Consider the following 19,370-nt stretch of genomic DNA (forward strand, 5'->3'; position numbering starts at 1 on the left):
ATAATAATATAAAGCCTCTAGACATCCTCGGCCGTCTCTGTGCTGGCGGGGCCACATGCCAGGAGTGTAGCTTCTGTGTGTGAGGGTGGGGTGTAGGACAGGGGACACGCTACTGGTTAAGATGACTTGGGGCTCAATTTTAAAAGACATGCCCCACTTCTCACAGGCCCTGTGCTGGGTCCAGCCTCTGGATTTGCCCCTTCCTAACACGACCGATCTGGGAGTGTGTCTGGCCCCTGGGCTGGGGAGAAGCCGGACTAATACGGGAGTTGGGGGAGATGTTGGTGACTGGTTGAGAAAGTCACTCCAGGGCAGACACCTGTCAAATGTGACATAAATGCGAAGGGTTAAACATCCCTAACAGAGACAAAGGTTCTCAGCATCCCACTGTATGCTGTTTGTAAGACAGGCCTCAAAACCAGTGACTCAGAAATTAAAAATAAAAGGAAATGTATCCAGGACACATAAACGGAAAGAAAGTTGAGATGGCAATATTTATACCAAACAAAGCAGAATTTGAGGCAAAAGAACATGTAACAGAACAAAGAATCCTCCTTCATTATTAATAACAATCCCACGCTTAAGGAACTGTTTAACTTATCAAACTGGGAAATATGTATTAATTACAAGATTTTTATCACTGAGGATGCAGCCAAATAGACACATGTACTTTTAAGATACCTCAGAGTCCTACTATTGGGACTTCCCTGGTGGTTCAGTGGTTAAGACTCTGAGAGCTCCCAATGCAGGGGGCCCGGGGTTTGATCCCTGATCGGGGAAACTAGACCTTACAGGCTGCAGCTAAAGATCCTGCCTGCTACAATTAAGACCCAGCCCAGCCAAATAAATAAAAGAAATAAAAGTAAATATTAAAAAAAAATCAGTGGGGAAAAGATCAATATGGTATGGATACACATGATGGAATACAATGTAACCACTAAAAATACATTAAAAATATTTAATGGCTGGCAATGTATTTATTCATCATACGGTCTAAGTAAAAGAGACAAGAAACAAGGCATATATAGCAGGATATCAGTGTGTCTTAAATAAACATGAGTGCGTACTAAGTTGCTTCACTTGTGTCTGACTCTTTTTCGACCCCGTGGACTATACTTCACTAGGCTCCTCTGTCCATGGGATTCTCCAGGCAAGAATTCTGAAGTGGGGTGCCGTGCCCTCCTCCAAGGGGTCTTCCCGATCAAAGGATCGAACCCATGTCTCTCACATCTCCTGCACTGGCAGGCGGGTTCTTTACCACTAGTGCCACCTTGGGAAGCCCTAAATAAGACATATGAGATGTTAGAAAAGAAAATCCTCCAGGGGAACGCTGGGCTCTGGGGTGGGGATGGGGGCTCTGTTCCCCGTAGTCTGGCTTTGCCCCACCCATGGAGTACCAGTCCCTTCCCCAAGTGATGAAACTACAGTCCAACTCCAGCTCTGATCCTATCAACAGTGGGAAGACTGTCTGTCTATCTATCATCTATCTGTCTTGTCTTTCTGATACATACATGTGCATGTATGTGTATATGTATATTTCTCAGGGCAGGAGATAAGGCGTCCTCTCTGCTCTTACCTGGGGAGGGGCAGGCAGGTCCTGGGAGCACTCTGCTGGGAGCACTCTGCTGGCATCAGACCTCTGATGGGGGTGAAGAGGGGGAAGCAGAGGAGGAGAGCAGTGAAAAAATGCAGGGAAGACTGGACACCAGGGATGGGGGTTTCCTGTCTTGTATGTGGTGTGTGTGAGAGGCAGACAAAAAGACGGACACCTGGAGAGAACCCATCTCCTATTCTCGGCACTCGTGTTTCTGGCTGTAGCGTTTGTGTCTTGATACATGTGTCTTCAGGCACCTGTGAACGCGAGTCTCTCTGTTTTAAAAGGAAAGCAATCAGTTTTATAATAAAATAACAACTCCCAGCAAGCACGCTGGCCAGCTGCGCAGAAATCAATATCTCATTAATTGAATGCAACCCTCATAAATCATGGGTGGAACTCAAAATTAAACCTCCTTCCTGCAGCTTCCTGGAGCGCTCATGCTTGGGCCAGGGGACTGAGAACTGGAATCAGTAATGGCCTCACGAGGCTGGGAGGAGGGGCCGAGGCTCAAAGGGGCCTTCTGAGGACCTGGCCTGATGGGAGGTGATGCCTGGAGCCCGTGTCCTGGGGGGAAGTGGCCACTGGCTACTGGCTGGAGCCAGAGTTCCCAGCTCCATTCTGGCCCCTGGCCCCTAGCTCTGGGTGGTGGAGGGGCAGAGGGTCCTGAGGTCAGTGGGCAGCCTGTGGTGTTGGTTGCTTCTTCAGGGGACCCTGGGCCAGTGCTCAGAGGTTGGCCACACCAGGGTCAGCCTTGGAGGGCAGCTGGCTCCAGGAAGCCACTTATGCCCGAGCATATTTAACCAATAGCAAAATTATATTTTATGACTGCATTGGCATAAAGATGCTTATAGTAACATTACATATTAAAGTCTTTTCCTGACCTACAATTTTTTCCTGATGTTTAGAAGAATGAAAATATTTTGTGGACCCCTACAAGCACTGTGGGCCCTGCCAATGCACCTCCCTGGCCTGATGGAGAAGCCAGCCCTGCCACCACGCCAGTCTCACGGTGACAACACCGTCGGCGGCGAGCAGCCGCACACCTTGTCCCCAGTCCACCCCCCCTTCTCTTTTCCACAGAAGCGTTTCCCAGGTCACAGATGTGCTGTGGTTTGAAGTCTCACAACATCTACTTTTGTTGTCATTAAAAAAAAAACTTCCCAGGGAAAGAAGCCTAATCCTATATTATATGAAAATAGAAAGTGCTGTGCAAATGCTAAGTCCAGTATAATAATAGTGACGCCAAGTAATTCTGTTTTGAACAAGTTGAACTTGTTAAATCAGACAGATGCCATCTGTGCTGTTTTAAAGCCTAGGCTGGTGATATGTTTTATGCAAAAAAAAAAAAAAATTGCTTATCATATGAAAATTGCTGAATCTCCCCAAAAGTGAAGTGCTTTGCTCTGTAGTTAGACTTATGAGACTTCCTCTCAAGGATGGGGTGACTCCTGGAGGTACGGAGTGAGAGCGTCTCAAGCATTTATTGAGCACTTACTGTATACTGAGCCCTTGACAGTCAACTTCATGTCTAATCCTTGCAGTTCATCACTCCGTGAGGGAGCTAAAATTATTCAGACTTTATATGAGCTAACCCCGGGGCTCAGAGAGGTTAGGTTACTTGCCCAAAGTCACACAGCTCTCCAGTGGAACCAGGATTTGAATCCAGGATCTCTGACTCTGAGGTCCTTTCTCAGTCCGATGCCTGCATGCTAAGTCACTTCAGTTGTGTTTGACTCTTTGTGACCCGACGAACTGTAGCTTGCCAGGTTCCTCTGTCCATGGGATTCTCCAGGTTAAGAATACTGGACTGGGTTGCCATGCCCCCCTCCAGAGGATCTTCCCGGCCCAGGGATTGAACCCATGTCTCTTATGTCTCCTGCATTGGCAGGCGGGTTCTTTACCACTAGTGCCACCTGGGAAGCCCTCCAATAAGTCTCCGAATAATGTGGACCCAGAAGCATGAGGAGTCAAATGCTCCCCCCTCCCCCATTTGCTCTTCATCTTCCATGAAAGAAGCAGCAGGATGAAGGCTGGGCCTAAGGATATGGTACCTATGAATATGATCTTGTTCAGAAATAGGGCTTTGGTAGATGCAGTCAAACTAAGATGAGGTCATACTGGATCAGGGTGGGCCCTAATCCAATGCCTGGTGTTCCTCTAAGAAGAGGAAATTTGGACACACACAGAAGGAGGCCGAGGAAGGACAGAGACTGAGGACTGCTGGCTCCCCCCAGAAGCTAGGACAGATGTTCCCCCAGAGCCTCCAGGAGGAAGGAACCCTGCCGACACCTTGACTGCAGACTTCTGGTGCCCAGAGTGTGAGAGAAAGAATCTATACTGCTCTAAACCCCCAGTCTGTGGTCATTTGTTACAGCAGCCACAGGAAGTGAATGAAAGGCAATGCCATTTTCCAGGAGAATTTGGAGAGCATGGACTGGACTGCCTGTGTACGTGTGTACACACGAGTGTACATGTGTGTGCACAGGTGTGTGTGGAGGGCTCATCTCACCGCTTCCTGCCACCTCTGCCTTTTGTCTCCACGCCCTTCCTCTCCTTACAGAAAGTGGAGCAGGGAGGACTTCCCTGGTGGTCCAGTGGTTAAGAATCAGCCCTTCAGGGCTTCCCTGGTGACTCAGTGGTAAAGAATCCACCTGCCAATACAAGAGACACAGGTTTGATCCCTGGTCCAGGAAGATCCCACGTGCCGCAGAGCAACTAAGCCCGAGCGCCACAACCATGGAGCCTGTGCTCTGGAGCCTGGGAGCCGTGACTACTGAAGCCCGCGCACCCTAGAGCCCATGCTCCGCAACAAGAGAAGCTGCCGCAGTGAGAAGTCCAAGCACAGGAACTAGAGAGTAGCCCCGCTTGCTGCAACTAGAGGAAAAGCCCGTGTAGCAGTGAAGACCCAACACAGCCAAAGAGTCCGCTTTCCAATGCAGGGGACTTGGGTTTGACCCCTGGCTGGGGAACTAAGATTCCACAAGCCAAAGGGCAACTAAGCCCACACACCACAGCTAAAGAAGCCTGAGCCCCGCTACTGCTGAGCCTGTGCTTTGCAGTGAGGACCCAGCACAGCCAAAGTTTTAAAATAGGAAAATGGTGGGGGGAGGGTGGCCTAAGGGGGCGGGTGGCTGGGGAGGGCCAGCACTATGCCTTTCCTGGTGGGAGGTGGGGTTTGAAGATCCCAGAGGAGCCCAGGTTGGAAAAATCTCCTCCGTGTATTTATTATGTGCGGCAAGGAAGACCCAGTCCTTGTAAAGGGATAAATGGAGCTTAAACTTGGCCTGCAAGGCCAGAGGAGGTGATGAAAATCAAAGGGAATGGAATTACTGTATTCAGAAAAAAGGAATCGGCCTTCTGGAGAGGGGCCCCCAGAGCCCTCCTTGCTGCGAGCCCCACGTGCCAGCCGAGTGGAATCTGTCTCAGTAGAAGTTTTTGCCGTGAGATAAATACTGCATCTGATGTCTAATAAACTCCTCTGAGAGGGGAGTGGTGATCAACACCAGGGAATAAATTCTCCAAAAATTAAGGCAGCGCCAGTGTTGATGGTGAGTCGGAGGGCTGTGATATTTGTGGCAGTGAACTTGTTTAGGGTCCTGGGAGAATTCATTCTTGGGAATCCAGCAATAATTTTACTAGAGGTTTTAATAGTTGGCAAGTCCCCAGGCTACTTTGTGTGGAAATTATTTTGGCAAGAATCAGCCCTCCCCAGGAGAAAAATAGAGAAACAGACTCAGGGCGGCCAGCTAAGCCCAGAAAAAGGGCCTCCATCACCTGGGGGTCCCCAAACACATCCTGTCCAGGCTCTTGAAGGGAATTCCTCTGCCCATGTCAGCCTGAGCGCTGCCCTTGGCTTGGCACCTGCAGATGTGGGTTTTCCCAGAGGCATGCCAGGTGGGCACGTTGATGGTTAGTTAGCGAGCTCCATCAGCCTCGGCTGGTACAGCAGCGACTCCGTTTGCTGGCCTATCGGTCGCTGCATTTCTGTTCAGCGCAGGCTGGCGTTTGGGTGCTGGGGGCCCTGCATTCCTTTGTGGGCAGGCTGGGCCCTCCTCCCCCACTGTCCCCGGGAAGGCCATTGCTGCAGGCTCACCCTGGCTTCTTCCTCTTAGGCTCCCTGCCGGGACTGGCCTCATGGAGCGGATCCAGGCCATCGCCCAGAACGTCTCGGACATTGCTGTGAAGGTGGACCAGATCCTGCGCCACAGCCTGCTCCTACACAGCAAGGGTAGGGGCCAGGGGTGCCTGGCAACCCCCAGGAGGACAGAGTACAGGGTGGTGGGACATCCGGGGTGGGGCCTGATTTCTCCCCGCAGCAGCTCCTCTGGCTCCTGGGGGCCCTGCCTTGGGCTCTCAGTGGGGTGACTCCACCATCCCTGGGTGGCTCCTCCATTCCTCTGATGTGGGGAGCATCAGGCTGGGAAGCCCGCCTCAAAAAGCCGGGAGTACATTCAGATGTGTGCCTGAGGTCTGCTTGTCCAGAGAGCTGGTCTCTAGCCATTCAGGCCAGCTCCTCATTGGCCTGAATTGCCTAAGGAGGGTGGGCGTGGTGGCAGAGGGGGCAACTCAGGCCCAGGGACCCCCTGGCAGGTGGCCTTTCAGGGAAGAAAACTCAGGTCAAGGGCAGTGTATGCTCCCACGCTTCCCCTTCCCACGCAGACCAGCCCACTCACCTTGTGCTTTCTCTGCCGGGCTCCTTCCCGGACCCAGGTCCTCAGCAAGCTGGCCTTCTCTCCCTGCAGTGTCTGAAGGCCGGCGGGACCAGTGTGAGGCGCCCAGTGATCCCAAGTTCCCTGACTGCTCAGGGAAGGTGGAGGTGAGGCCTGGGGCTGAGGGTTGGGAGTGGGGGTGACCAGGAGAAGCGGGCCCCTCTGAGGGGGCCATGCCCCAGATTAGCTCTGGGGTTCTGCTAGCAGCAATATCCACCACCAAGGGGCTCTCTGCCCGGCGTCCGGACCCTCACACTGGCCCTAGCTAGCAGAGGCCAGCCTCAGAGAAATGGCTTCTCTGCTTGGGCCACCTGCCTGGCCCACCAACCAAATTTCCCAGAATGGGTCATGTTTTGGGGTTTTCAGTACTGTCTTACAGCAGACAAGCTATTAAATATACATAGGCCACCCCCAGCAGCCTGCATCCCAACAATTTCACACAAGGAGTGGACCTCATTCTCTCTCCCCATCCCTTCTAGCCCAGCTGGACTGAGAGAACCCCTCCCCCCGGCCCAGGGCGCACCCCCCCACCGCCCCCCGTACCCAGCTGCATGGAGTCTGTCTATCTGGAGAGCCAGTTTACAGGCATAAAAGCCAGCCCCTACTGGTGCTGAAATCCGTAAGAGTGGAGGGCAGTGGCACTGCAGACCCTTTCTTGGGGACCACGTGGGGGCCACTGTGGATGAGTCCTGCCCTGGCTGCAGCCCTTGTCTGCTCAAAGGGTGCACCCTGACCTTGGCGTTAGCCGAACCCGGCTCTTGGTTATGGGTAGAGAACAAATGATGAGGGACTCGCCAGGCCCGGAGCTGCTGCACCTCCACTGTTTGATCGCATGTGTCCTGACCTGGCCTCATTCCTGCAGGGTCCTTCTCTTTCTGGGCCTGGGTGATGGTGGTCCAGTCTGGCCTTCCCTGAGTTTCTTAGTGGCCGAGACACAGGGCTGGGCCCTAGGACCCTGGTCCAGTCTCTCTTCTCTGCTTCAGGCCTTGCTGCACCTTTAGGATGGGCCCCAGGGAGCCTCTCCTGGGGGACCTTGGGGTCCCCAAGGACATGCACGCAAGGGGGCCCCGAGGGTACACGAGGGCCTGGCGCTGGCTCCCTGGCCCAGGCTGGCCCTCTCCACAGTGGATGCGTGCCCGCTGGACTTCTGACCCTTGCTACGCCTTCTTCGGGGTGGATGGTACCGAGTGCTCCTTCCTCATCTACCTCAGTGAGGTCGAGTGGTTCTGCCCCCCGCTGCCCTGGAGGAACCAGACCGCCACCCGGAGGGCTCCCAAGACCCTTCCCAAAGTCCAGGTAGGCGTGGGGGGTGGATGGGTCGGCAAGGGGCTGGTGGCCGGGTCGTGCTTGGCGGACAGCAGGGAACACTTTGCCCCTGGGTAAGATAAGGCCAGCTGGCTCTGCCTGGTGGGTGGGGCTGGTCCCAGCCTGGCAGCCTGCGGGTGCCCGCCCCAACTCCTGCGGGTGCCCGCCCCAACTCCTGCGGGATGCTGCAAAGCTGAAACTACTCGAGGGGAAGGCTGGGGCCCCGGAGGCGCCTCCCTTAATGGGCCGGAATAATAGTAATAATAGCTGTCACTCATTGAAGGCTTCCTGTGTGCCAGACACTTTATTTGTACTTAAATCTCACAGCAGTCCTTACACAGTTGTACTTAACAGATGACAGATCTGAGGTCTGGAGAGCTGAGTTAACTTTGTTAAGGCATACAGATACTCTGGCTCCGCTGAAAGGCAGCCTGGCTTCTCTGCCCTTGGAGCCCTGGTTTGGACCACGACCTCACTGCCTCCTTGTCAGAGCTGGGATCTTGGGAACAGGTCACAGCTGACCCCCTCCTGAAGGGCCCAGGACTGGTGGCTGACTGGAGCTGGGCTGGGACAGACTGATGCGGCTGGGGAGTGAATGTTGGGGAGATGAGAGCGAGGCTCATGACTCTTAGGAAAGTGGGAGGAGCTAGAACAGACCCAACCTCACAGGGAAGATGCCCTGGGTGGCCGGTGATGGTGGTGGAGCTGCTAGCTGGAAATTAGAGAACTGAGGTCTTGACCCCCCCACTCCAGGCAGTTTTCCGGAGCAATCTGTCCCACCTCCTGGAGCTGATGGGCAGCGGGAAGGAATCGCTAATCTTCATGAAGAAACGCACCAAGCGGTTCACGGCCCAGTGGGCACTGGCCGCCCAGCGCCTGGCGCAGAAACTAGGGGGTGTCCAGAGGGACCAGAAGCAGGTACCTCATCCTCCCAGCGCATTCAAGGAGCTGAGTTAGTGAGCCCAGGGCCTCAGGCTGCCAAGGGGACCCTGGGTCTACCCTTAAAAGACTTGCATTGTGTTTATTTGAATTTGAGCTGGCGTGGTGCAGCGGCAGAGTCAGGATAGATGCGTGTGTTGGTCCTGACCCTTCTCAAGTTTGGGACAGAGTGACATCCTCTCCCCCTTAGGAGTCCTACATTCTGTGGACGTCTTGTTGTTGTCAGGCAGAAAAGTCGTGTCATTTGCCTGGAATGCTGGGAATAATGCAGCCTGTTTGGGGGAGTTCCTCGGCTCGTTGGTTCCTGCATCTGTCTGTCCATCCATCCATCCATGCAATAAATACTTACCTGACTCTCATTCACCCTGTTTATTTCTTTCAGAGTTCTTGTCATTTCATGAATTATCTCTTGTCTGTGTTTACTGTTGTCTGCCTCTTTCATCTGGAACATAAGCGCCTTGAGGGCAGGATGTGACCGTCCTATTCACCTGTGTCTCCAGCGAGGTCACCCTGCCTCTTGGTCCCTCCGCTGTGCCTGGTGCCAGAAAGCACAGCCGGGAGGGAGACTGTGTCTTCTGCTGACCCGGTCTCCCCGGGGGTGGCCGGGCCAAGGGCTGCTGCTCCTCCAAGCTGACCCTCTGTGTCCCCCCACCCCCGACCCCACCAGATCCTCGTCCACATCGGCTTCCTGACGGAGGAGTCTGGGGACGTGTTCAGCCCGCGGGTGCTGAAGGGCGGGCCTCTGGGGGAGATGGTGCAGTGGGCAGACATCCTGGCTGCACTCTACGTCCTGGGCCACGGCCTTCGGATCACAGTGTCCCTGAAGGAGCTGCAGAGGTGAGTGCGGGGGAGGGGAGGAAGGTGAGCCTGTCTCCCAGGAGCCCAGCTACTGTCAAATGGAGACATTCCCAATAGATTTCTCCACTGGCTCAGTCTGCCTCCCGCCCTCCTGTCCTCAGCACTGATCCCTCGTCATTTGGGGGATGCACCAGGGAACGTATTTGCTCAGTGCTGTTTAAACAGGGTCCTGTTCTCCGTCTTGGACCTAAGGGGAGTCCTGTTGTTTGTACTCAGGGACCGACAGATACTGGTATGTGGAACTAAGCCACGTCATCAGATAGAGTCCCCGCTGCTTCCATCCTGGGTGACTTGGTGCAGCCTCAGGGGTCCTCTTCTGGAATTGGGCTTCTTCGTGGGGGCCAGGAAGGCCTGGAGGGTGGGGAGGTGGGCCAGTGATGCCTACCTCTTCCAGTGCTTGCCTTTCCAGGGTCCCTCAGATGCTGTTGGAGGTGGGAGACTGGGGCTTAGAAGGGATAGGATTGTGTGTGTGTGTGTATGATTAGGCTCATTTTTAATCACTATATTTGTGGGATATAGAAATATGTAAGATATTTCTTATTTTATCTATCACCTTTGATACATACAAAAATATATGTACCATATGTCACAAAGCACAAGAATGAAGTGATCTATGATTCTGCCACCCAGCTGCAGAATGAGAATATTATCAGTGTTCTTGTGTTCACCTGGGGGTTTCTCTCACCCATCCCTCTCCCCTCGACCCCACCCAGCCCTGGAGGAAACCTGGAACTTGGATTTTGTGTTTATCATTCTTTTGCTTTAAAAAATAAATTTGTTCTTTTGTTGTTGTTGTTGTTTTACAAATTCATGTATCAATGAATAATATATGATTCAGTTTTTATTTTGGTTTAATTTGAGCTTTGTAAAAATTTTACCTACTAATGTAGCCTCTAAGATTTGTTTTCTTCACTCATTATTAGATTTCCAAGATTCCTCCATGTTGCTGCCTGTAGCTCTATGCCATTCATGTTCACTGCTGTATAATATTCCATTGTGTGAATATACCACAATTATTTATCAATTTTTCCTATCTGTGGACATTTCCCCATGTTTTTTCAAGTTATTTTGAATGATACTATCTGTGGTGGACGTTTTTGTACATGTTACCTGGTATCCCTGGGTCAGAGTTTCTCTTGGATATAGACTGAGTTTTTTCTTTGGTATAGACTTAGGTGTACAATTGCTGGGACTTAGGATGTCTAAAACTTCAGCCTGACAAGAAAATGCCAGTTGTTTTCCTAAGTGACTGCACCAGTCTAGTCCTAACATGTGTAGGTTCCCAGGGGGCCACATTCTTCCCCACACTTAGTGTTACTGGGCTTTCTCACTGGGGGTGTGGAGTGGTATTGTGGTATCTTGTTATGATCTTAACTTTCATTGACAACTGACGAGGTTGAGCGGTTGGTCATATGCTTGGCTCTCCTTATTTCCTCTTGATGAGATGCCCATTCGTGTCCTTTATCACTTTTCTACTTTGCTGTTTATCTTTTCCTTATTGAGTTGTAGGAGTTCTTTATATATTATAGGTATAAATCCTGTGTAAGTTATATGTGTTTTAAAATCTCCCAATCTAATTTGTGGCTTGTCTTTGTAATTTCTTTATGTCTTTTTTTAAGGAACGGAAGATCTTAATTTTAATATATTCAAAATTATCAAAACATTTTCTTTATGGCTTGAGATTTTGTGCTGGGTGTATTTCTATTCCTTTCACTGGCATTGAAATGAGACTGTCCTAATTTGTCCCAGGGTCTAACTAAGGAGACTTCCCAGATGGCTCAGTGGTTAAGAATCTACCTGGCAATGCAGGAGACACAAGAGATGCGGGTTCGATCCCTGGGTTGGGAAGATCCCCTAGAGGAAGAAATGGCAAACTGCTCCAGTATTCTTGCCTGAAAAATCCCATGGACAGAGGAGCCTGAAGGGCTGCCGTCCATGGGGTCACAAAGAGTTGGACACAGCTGAATGACTGAGCACATAACTAAGGAAGGCCCCTAAACTGTTTGCCTGCAAATTGATTTTTCTTCATCAGCCCATGAACTTACTTCTCAGGTGGTTTTCAAGCTAAAATGTGATTCCTGTCTAGAGCCTGACCACCAGCTGTATGGTCTGTTAGTTCTAGATGTCACTCTCTCTTTTCTTTTTTTAATGGGCATTTTGTCCTGACCACAAATGCTGATGCTCTGTAGCAGAGAAGTGTTGGAGAGAGGAGGATGCTGGCAGGGACCGAGCCATCGACAATACTTGGTCGACAGGGCCCAGGGAGCACTGGTCTTGGGTAGCTACTCAGAGTGAGTGACTCCGAATCTGCCAGTGACTCAGGTTGTCAGACAGAGTCAGGGGAGAAAGAGGCTGAGACTGGGGTGTGCTGTGAGGCTACTAAATGACCTAGTAGTTTGAAGGTTTTCATCACCATGGCTTGAAATTCATCCCTCTGGAATAATATTTTTAGGTTGACGTGCTTGTCTCCAGTAGGTTTAGGAAAGATGGAAAGGGTCTTCAGGGAGGAACAGCACGTGTAAGTGTGGATGTGGAAGAGGGTCTGCTTTGTAGGGGGAGAAGGTGACGGGGCCTGATGAAGGGGCTGCATGGCTGTGGCAGCATTTGGAAACACATCCCAGGTCGGGGGCAGCGAGTTCTGGGAGAGGAGGTGCCACTTGGAAACAGCAGCCTCGCCCCGTCTGGTTGAATCACCTGAGTGGGAATGAGCTAGGTTGGGAGCTGTCCCGGAGGCTGGTGCTGAACTGTTGAACTAGCTACCCAGGGCTGGGAGTGGGAACCAGCTGGCTCCCACCCTGTGGCATTTTGTTGTCAGACAAGCTGTTCCCACTGTGCAGGCCACTTCAGAGTTAGGTGTGCCCTCTCGCTGCCCGCCAGCACGCACTGCTGCTCACCGTGCTGTGCCCGCCCCTGCTCCCTCTGAACAGAGAGCTCGGGAGACGCATCTACACCGTGGAGCAGAACGCTGCAGAAGCAGCTGACATTTGCAAATAATGAAAAGAGGCATCTCTTCCTGGCCTCAAAGCTTCCTATGGGAAACTCAGATGGGACGGGGGAAGAGGAGGAGGAAAGAGAAAAGGGACCCAAGGTGCAGGGAGTCAGAGAAATCTCAGGCAACTTAAGATGGCACAGCCAGTGCTGTGGGAAGCCAGACCTGCCTCAGGCAGAGCAGTAAGCAAGGGTTTGGGGACCCTTGTCCCCAGGTCACCAGAGACCCCAAGATGCAGTGGGAAGAATCCTGGGGGTAGGGATTGTCCAGAGCCTGCATCTCAGGCTCTGCCACACACAAGTCCCCTGCAAATATGGAGCATCCTTCTATCAACACCACCAACACCTGGGTCCACCTCCAGGTTAGATGAATTCACGTTTATCAGCATTAGCTGGACTCCTCCCTTCTGACTGTGCATCGTCTGGGGCCAGAGAGGTGAGAACTTCCTTTCTTAACTGCTCCCTCAGGGAATGGGAAGGCTCCCTGCATTTGTGACAGCCCAACATCACACTTAGAGAACCATCTCTGTGTGAGAGAGCAGCTGTTTGACAAGTCTCCCTAAGAGGCAGGAATTTAAAAAACATTTTATTCACTTATTTTATTATTTATTTTTGGCTGTGCTGGGTCTTCATTGCTGCGTCTGGGCTTTCTCTAGTTGCAACGAGCAGGGGCTACTCTCTTGTTGCAGTGCACGGGCTTCTCATCGTGGTAGTTTTTCTTGTTGTGGAGCATGGGCTCTAGGGTGCCCAGGCTTCAATCACTGTGGCATGTGGGCTCAGTAGTTGTGACACACAGGCTCTAGAGCACAGGCTCGATAGTCCTGGCTCATGGGTTTAGTTGCTCTGTGGTATGTGGGGTCTTCCTGGGCCAGGGATTGAGCACATGTCTCCTGCACAGGCACATGGCTTCTTTACTACTGAGCCACCAGGGAAGCCCAAGAGGCAGGACTTTTAACTCGGTTGTTCTGCTCAGCACCTGCTGGGATATCTCCTCTTCCAACCTCGACCCTGAGTCCTTACTTGCCCAGAGTACTTCCTTCTCCTCTGGCTACTCACTGGGCCTAGCTGGAGCTGAGCCTATGATCAGTGAGGTTGCTGATGTCCATCACAGGGCCAGAGCAGTGAAGATGGGGGTCGCTGCACATGGGCTGTCCCGAAAGTGAGGCCCTTGTGAAATATGCCTGAAATACACCCCTGCTGCCATTTCTTTCACTGCACATGTGCACCCACATGCATGCACACATGCCCCTGTGCACAACCACATATGTACACCCTTGTATGTCGGCACACCCCTGCATGCACACACATGCACATCTCTGGGTGAAGATGCATGCCTCCACACACATGCAAACACACACCCTTGCACATGGACATACACATAGCCCTACCTATGATATTCAGCCCATGGCACACTTGTGCATATCCATGCACACAGGTACACCCCCATGCACACAGGTACACCCCCATGCACACACACAGACCCCACAGAGGATCCATATTTTCCATATCCACCAATGTGTCACCCATGCAGATCTGAAACTCCCTGGAGCAGGAGCTCTAGAGAGAGGTCACCCCATCTCCACTTGGCAGTTTGTTAAGCAAGTAGGCTCAAGGCAGTGCCCAGACAGCTCTGCCCTGGGCTCCCTGTGGGGTGTAGGTGGCATCAAAGGCTCTTGCTCAGACGGGGCAGAATTGTATAAACAGCTTAGCCACCTGAGGGAACAGTCTCAGGAAGGTTTTTTCTAAATCTGATACCAGGTACAATTTAAGACAACTGAAAGAATAAAAATTAAAAAAAGAAAACCTCCTTCCCCCAGGAGACATAGTACAGTTATGTCTATAAAATTAACAGCCTCCGCTGTGTTGAAATTCATTTCAGGTAGGAATTCTTAACCCCGGCTGTAGTGGAACTGCCTTGGAAACTTGCCGGCCTTTGGGTGTCTCGGTGTCTCTGATTTAATTGGTCTGGGGTGGGGCTGAGTATCAAGTTTTCAAAGCTCCCCCGGCGATCTATGATCTAATGAGCAGTGATGGTTGGGAATTAGGAAAGTTGAGGATATGGCTTTTCGACGCCCCATCCCCCACCTCCCAGTCTGTTTAGCAGGATAGCTATGCGGTTAGGATACTGCAGTGTGTGCATGGGTCCCGAGGAACAGGCCTGGGGTAGGGGCTCAGCACCCTAGAGGATTTGTGAAAAGATGTGTGAATTCCTCTTGAGCCTGCCTTTGCACACTTGAAAGCACCTGTTACCCCTTGGCTGCAGGGCAGGGGCCGAGTGGAGGAGGCAGGCCAAGGAGATACCCCCCAGAGGTGGCCCAGGTAGTGGGACCTCTTGCACCCCTCCTGGGACATTGTATGAATCTGCTGACCTGGAATGTATTGGGTTGGCCAAACAGTTCCTTGGGGTTTTTCCATAACATCTTATGGAAAATCCCGAATCAACTTTTTGGCCAACCCAATACTTCATGCCATGCCCTTTCCTGGATGTACTTTTTCCTGGTGACAGCTGCTGGTTGGGCCTAGCCTATGAGCTCCCGAAACTCATTCTCTGCCGGAACCACCTGAATGCTACACACATGCAGGCCTTTCCTTGAGCGGATGTTAACATACAGAGGTGATTTAATTTGCTAGAGTTGCTGTAACAAAATACTACAGACTGGGAGGTTGAAACAACTGAAGCGGGTGGTTTCCCGCTTCTGGATGCGGGTAGTCTGAGATCATGGCGTTGGTAGGGTTGATTGGTCTGGAGGCTTTGAGCTTCTATTGGCCGTCAGTGATCTTTGGTATTCGCTGGCTTGTGGAAGCGTCAGCTGCATCTTTACCTTCTTCTGCACGTGGCATTCTCTCTGCGGATGTGTCTGGGTTCAGCATCCCCCTTCGTATAAGGACACCAATCATATGAGATCAGGACCTACACTAATGACCTCATTTCAACTTGGTCACCTTTGTAAGAATCCTACCTCCAAATAAGGTCCCATTCTGAGGTTCTGGGGTTAGGACTCCAACATATGCTTGGTGGGGGGACAACAAGGCAACCTATAACAAGATGGTGGCCGTTTGAGCCTAGAAGGGGGTCACGGGCAGAGAGACCATTGAATACAGGCAAGGTGCTGCTGTGGGTTCTGCGGGAGGTGGGATCATCCGGGGGTCCTGTCTCCCAGCCTGGCGGAGCCATTCTCTGCAAGAGGCACCAGGGTCATGTGAAAATAGATCAGCGGGGTGTGCAGATAATCCAAATTCTGAGAGTCACGGCTTGGCTCCTGCTGCAGAAACGTCTCCCTGGGCCGGCAAAACGCCCCGCGTGGGGAAGGCAGCAGGATGAGGACGCAGCTCGTACATTTGTTGTAGTTTATTCACAGATGTTCGCGGCAGATGTCTTGGTCACTGGCTCCACAACGAGGCTGGACGGACGAGCCGCTTTTCTCTGCTCCTCGTGTTTTGGTGTTTTAATTAACCGATGTGCTGGCATGATGTTTGGGGCAGTGCACGGAATCCACATCTGGTTTTGCTCCTGCAAGATGTTTCCGGGGTGACGGCGGTGGCGGGTGGGGACAATGGGCTCTGATCAGACTGCAGCTCGGGGATGTCAGGCAGTCCTGCCTGCGCCCTACGCGTGCGGCAGGAGGAGACACGAAGCCAGAGCCCCGGTTGGCTGCATCTGAGACGTGCCCAGGGATGTCCGGATCCATGGTGGGCATTTTAAAACGAAGCCTTTCCCCTTCCGCCTGCCCAGGATCAGCTGTGCTCATCCATTTTATTTGCATAATTTCAAGCATCATTGATAGTACATGGCATGAGGAAAAATGACTGAGCTCTTCCTCCCTCCATGAGTGAAATTGGGTTCAGTAGAAAATTAGTTGACTTAACTGGCAAATGATGAAAGCTTGAGAGGAGAATGTTTAAATAAGGAGGGCGAGGAGGGGAGACTCCTAGCTGTCAAGCACTGGCCCTGGTGGAAGTCGGTCTCTTGGCCTTTCTGTTTGTTCAATGTTTGTTCAAGGGAAACACTGGGGAGGGATCCTGGAGAATGATGAAGGCAGGGACCACATCCTGTCCTTTGTACTCAGCCCAGCTTGACCAAGCTGTAGCCAGAAAACCCTCTAAGCAGCCAGCCCAGGCAGGCCTCAGGGTTGTTTTTTAATATTTATTTATTTGGCTGCACTGGATCTTGGTTGCTGCATGCTAACTTAGTTGCAGCATATGGGATCCAGTTCCCCAACCAGGAATTGAACCCCAGGCACCCTGCAGTGGGAGCTCAGAGTCTTAGCCACTGGACCACCAGGGAAGTCCCTATCAGTTGAGTTCAGTTCAGTCACTCAGTTGCGTCCGACTCTTTGGGACCCCATGGACTGCAGCACGCCAGGCTTCCCTGTCCATCACCAGCTCCCGGAGCTTACTGAAACCCATGTCCATCGAGTCAGTGATGCCTTCCAACCATCTCATCCTCTGTTGTCCCCTTCTCCTTCTGCCTTCAATCTTTCCCAGCATCAGGGTCTTTTCCAGTGAGTCAGTTCCTCACATCAGGTGGCCAAAGTGTTGGAGTTTCAGCTTCAGCATCAGTCCTTGCAGTGAATATTCAGGACTGATTTGCTTTAGGAAGTCCCTGTGAGCATGTTTAAATGCTGGTGTGAAGGAGCCAGAAAAGGGAGTGGTTGAAGCTCCAGGAGGAAAGACATTATCATGAACCGTGGCCCAGAGGGTGGCCCCCAGGGGGAAGGAGAAGAGAGCAGGGTGTAGTGGGGCTGCCAATGGGGTTATAGGGATGCGGCCTTCCCATCGATGCTTTTTATTTTATCTTTTAGAACATTCTCTTGTTTTGGCTGCTCTGGGTCTTCGTTGCTGCGTGTGGGCTTTCCATAGTTGCAACCAGCGAGGGCTGCTCTCTAGTTGCGGTACCTGGGCTTCTCCTGTTGCACAGCATGGGCTCCAGTCCGCACGGGCTTCCAAAGTTGCAGCGTGTAGGCTCAGTAGTTGCAGGGTGCAGGCTTAAGTAGTTGAGGCTTACTGGCTTAGTTGGTCTGCAGGCTGTGGAATCTTCCCAGACCAAGGATCGAACCCATGTCCCCTGCATTGGCAAGTGGATTCTTACCACTGTGTCACCAGGGAAGTCCTTATTTCATCCTTGAAGTAAGAGGAATGAGCATCTTCTTGGAGTGAGGTAGAGGGGGCAGGAGGTATGAGGACAGTAGATGAGACTGGAACACCCCGAAGGCTGCCCTGGACTTCTAATGTGTTAACCCTTCACAAAAACCCTTGAACCAAATGTGGCAGAAATCTGATGACTTGACAAGGCTGGGAAGTGGCAGCATAGATATTCATCATGTCACTGTACTATTTTCTATAACTTTCTGGATGCTTGAAATATTTGATTGTTCAGTTGGATCAGGGGAGGAAGAGCCATGTCCAGCTTCTGCTTGGCACTTAGCAGACCCTGTACACAGTGGTTCTTTCTCTCCCACCTCTTCCTAGAGGAAGCATGAGAGGCTAATGGCTAATTTACAATAAAACACTCCATCCCCTCTCCCTTCTGTTTGTTTTTGGCCACACCACGTGGCTTATGGGCTCTTAGTTCCCCGACCAGGGATCAGACCTGTGCCCGCTGCACTGGACGTTAGGAGTCCTAACCACTGGCCCCCCAGAGAATTCCTGCCTCTCCCTTCTTTTGCCTTCCTTCTCTTGGGTTCCAAGGAGGCCTTTTAATCTGTGTTGTGGGATCATATTCAGCACAGCTGGATACTGCAGAAGGTGGGAGACCTCTGCTGCTGGGGGCCCGGAGCTGCCCTGGTCCCCGGCCTTCATCCTTCCCGGGCATCCAGGAGAGACGATTCCCTGCTCCTCCCACTCCATGCTGCTCTGAGCCTCAAAGAGTGGGAGTCTGTTTCTTGCTAATCAAGGCCTCTAAGTCTTGACCTCACAGATGCAATGGCCAAGGTGCCTTTTCCAGCGCTGGTCTGGTCCACATTGGGACTGGGAGGTTGCAAAGGAAGAGCGATTTAAAAGAAATCACAAGCTCTCAGGAAAGGTTCATGCAACCCAGTGGGGTGGGGAGAACTTGGGGGGAGTCAGAGAAGAAAGGAAGGGGAGGGCTGGTTTCTGCAGATGGTGGGCGAACTTCCTGGAGACTGACGTGCCCCCCACAGGAGGGATAAAACTCTGCTGCTCCCAGCTCAGGACGGGGTCAGGGCTGGCCTGGGGCTTTTCTATTCCCGGTGAAGCTGGCAGAAGACAGAATGGTACAAATAACCCCTAGCACTCCTTCCAATTTCCCCGAAATCATCAAAGGGCTCTGGTAAAGAGAAGACTTTTCTTGGAACCAGACTGTTCTTTCCTGGGCTGTTCTGGAATGGACTCAGATCCCTGCACGGTTCATGGCTGGCACCCCAGGGCTGTGCCATTAACCCACATCCCCCATAGGGCTTGCTCCAATGTGGCTGAGAGCAGGGTCTCACCCCATCTTTGTTTCCTCTATGGGTTGGTTCTCCACAAAGGTTTGTGGAGTTGGACAGAACAGCGAGGGGCTCCCCAGGTGGCACTGGTGGTAAAGAACCTGCCTGCCAAGGCAGGAGATGCAGGAGACTCAGGTTCAATCCCTGGAGGAGGGCATGGCAACCCTCTTCAGTATTCTTACCTGGAAAATCCCATGGACAGAGGAGCCTGGCCGGCTATGGTCCATACACAGGGTTGCAAAGAGTCAGACATGACTGAGGCAGCTTAGCACACAGCACGCATAGAACAGCGAGAGTGTCTAGGGTGTGAGAATCCCCAGAAAAACCGAAAACCGACATCCCAAGGGCAGACCCCACCCGAGAGCGAAGAGGCGGCCCCTCTGGGACCGGTCTGGCCATCAGGAGCCAGAATAGAACTCGGTGATCCAAACCTGCACCTGGGCCCAAGAGCCACCTTCACGGAAAGCCTGGCTTGGCGAGAGGAGCCTGGATTGCTGCTCAGCACTCACGCACATGGTTACATAAATG

The 19,370-nt window shown here is 52.1% G+C and overlaps 1 protein-coding gene across 2 annotated transcripts in view; it reads left to right on the top strand.

Moving 5' to 3' along the window:
- The window catches only part of MGAT5B (alpha-1,6-mannosylglycoprotein 6-beta-N-acetylglucosaminyltransferase B), a 67,953-nt gene that overhangs the window by 18,228 nt on the left and 30,355 nt on the right, over positions 1-19,370 (top strand). For both annotated transcript variants that reach the window (XM_081575581.1, XM_081575582.1), the window contains exons 4-8: positions 5,710-5,825; positions 6,340-6,413; positions 7,432-7,602; positions 8,365-8,529; positions 9,218-9,387. In XM_081575581.1, the coding sequence (XP_081431707.1) occupies positions 5,710-5,825; positions 6,340-6,413; positions 7,432-7,602; positions 8,365-8,529; positions 9,218-9,387 (696 nt within the window). The remainder of the gene's footprint in view (positions 1-5,709; positions 5,826-6,339; positions 6,414-7,431; positions 7,603-8,364; positions 8,530-9,217; positions 9,388-19,370) is intronic.

This window comes from Giraffa tippelskirchi, chromosome 3, assembly GCF_054371585.1.
Source record: "Giraffa tippelskirchi isolate mGirTip1 chromosome 3, T2T-mGirTip1v1.2.pri, whole genome shotgun sequence".
In the NCBI taxonomy this organism is placed as follows: domain Eukaryota; kingdom Metazoa; phylum Chordata; class Mammalia; order Artiodactyla; family Giraffidae; genus Giraffa; species Giraffa tippelskirchi.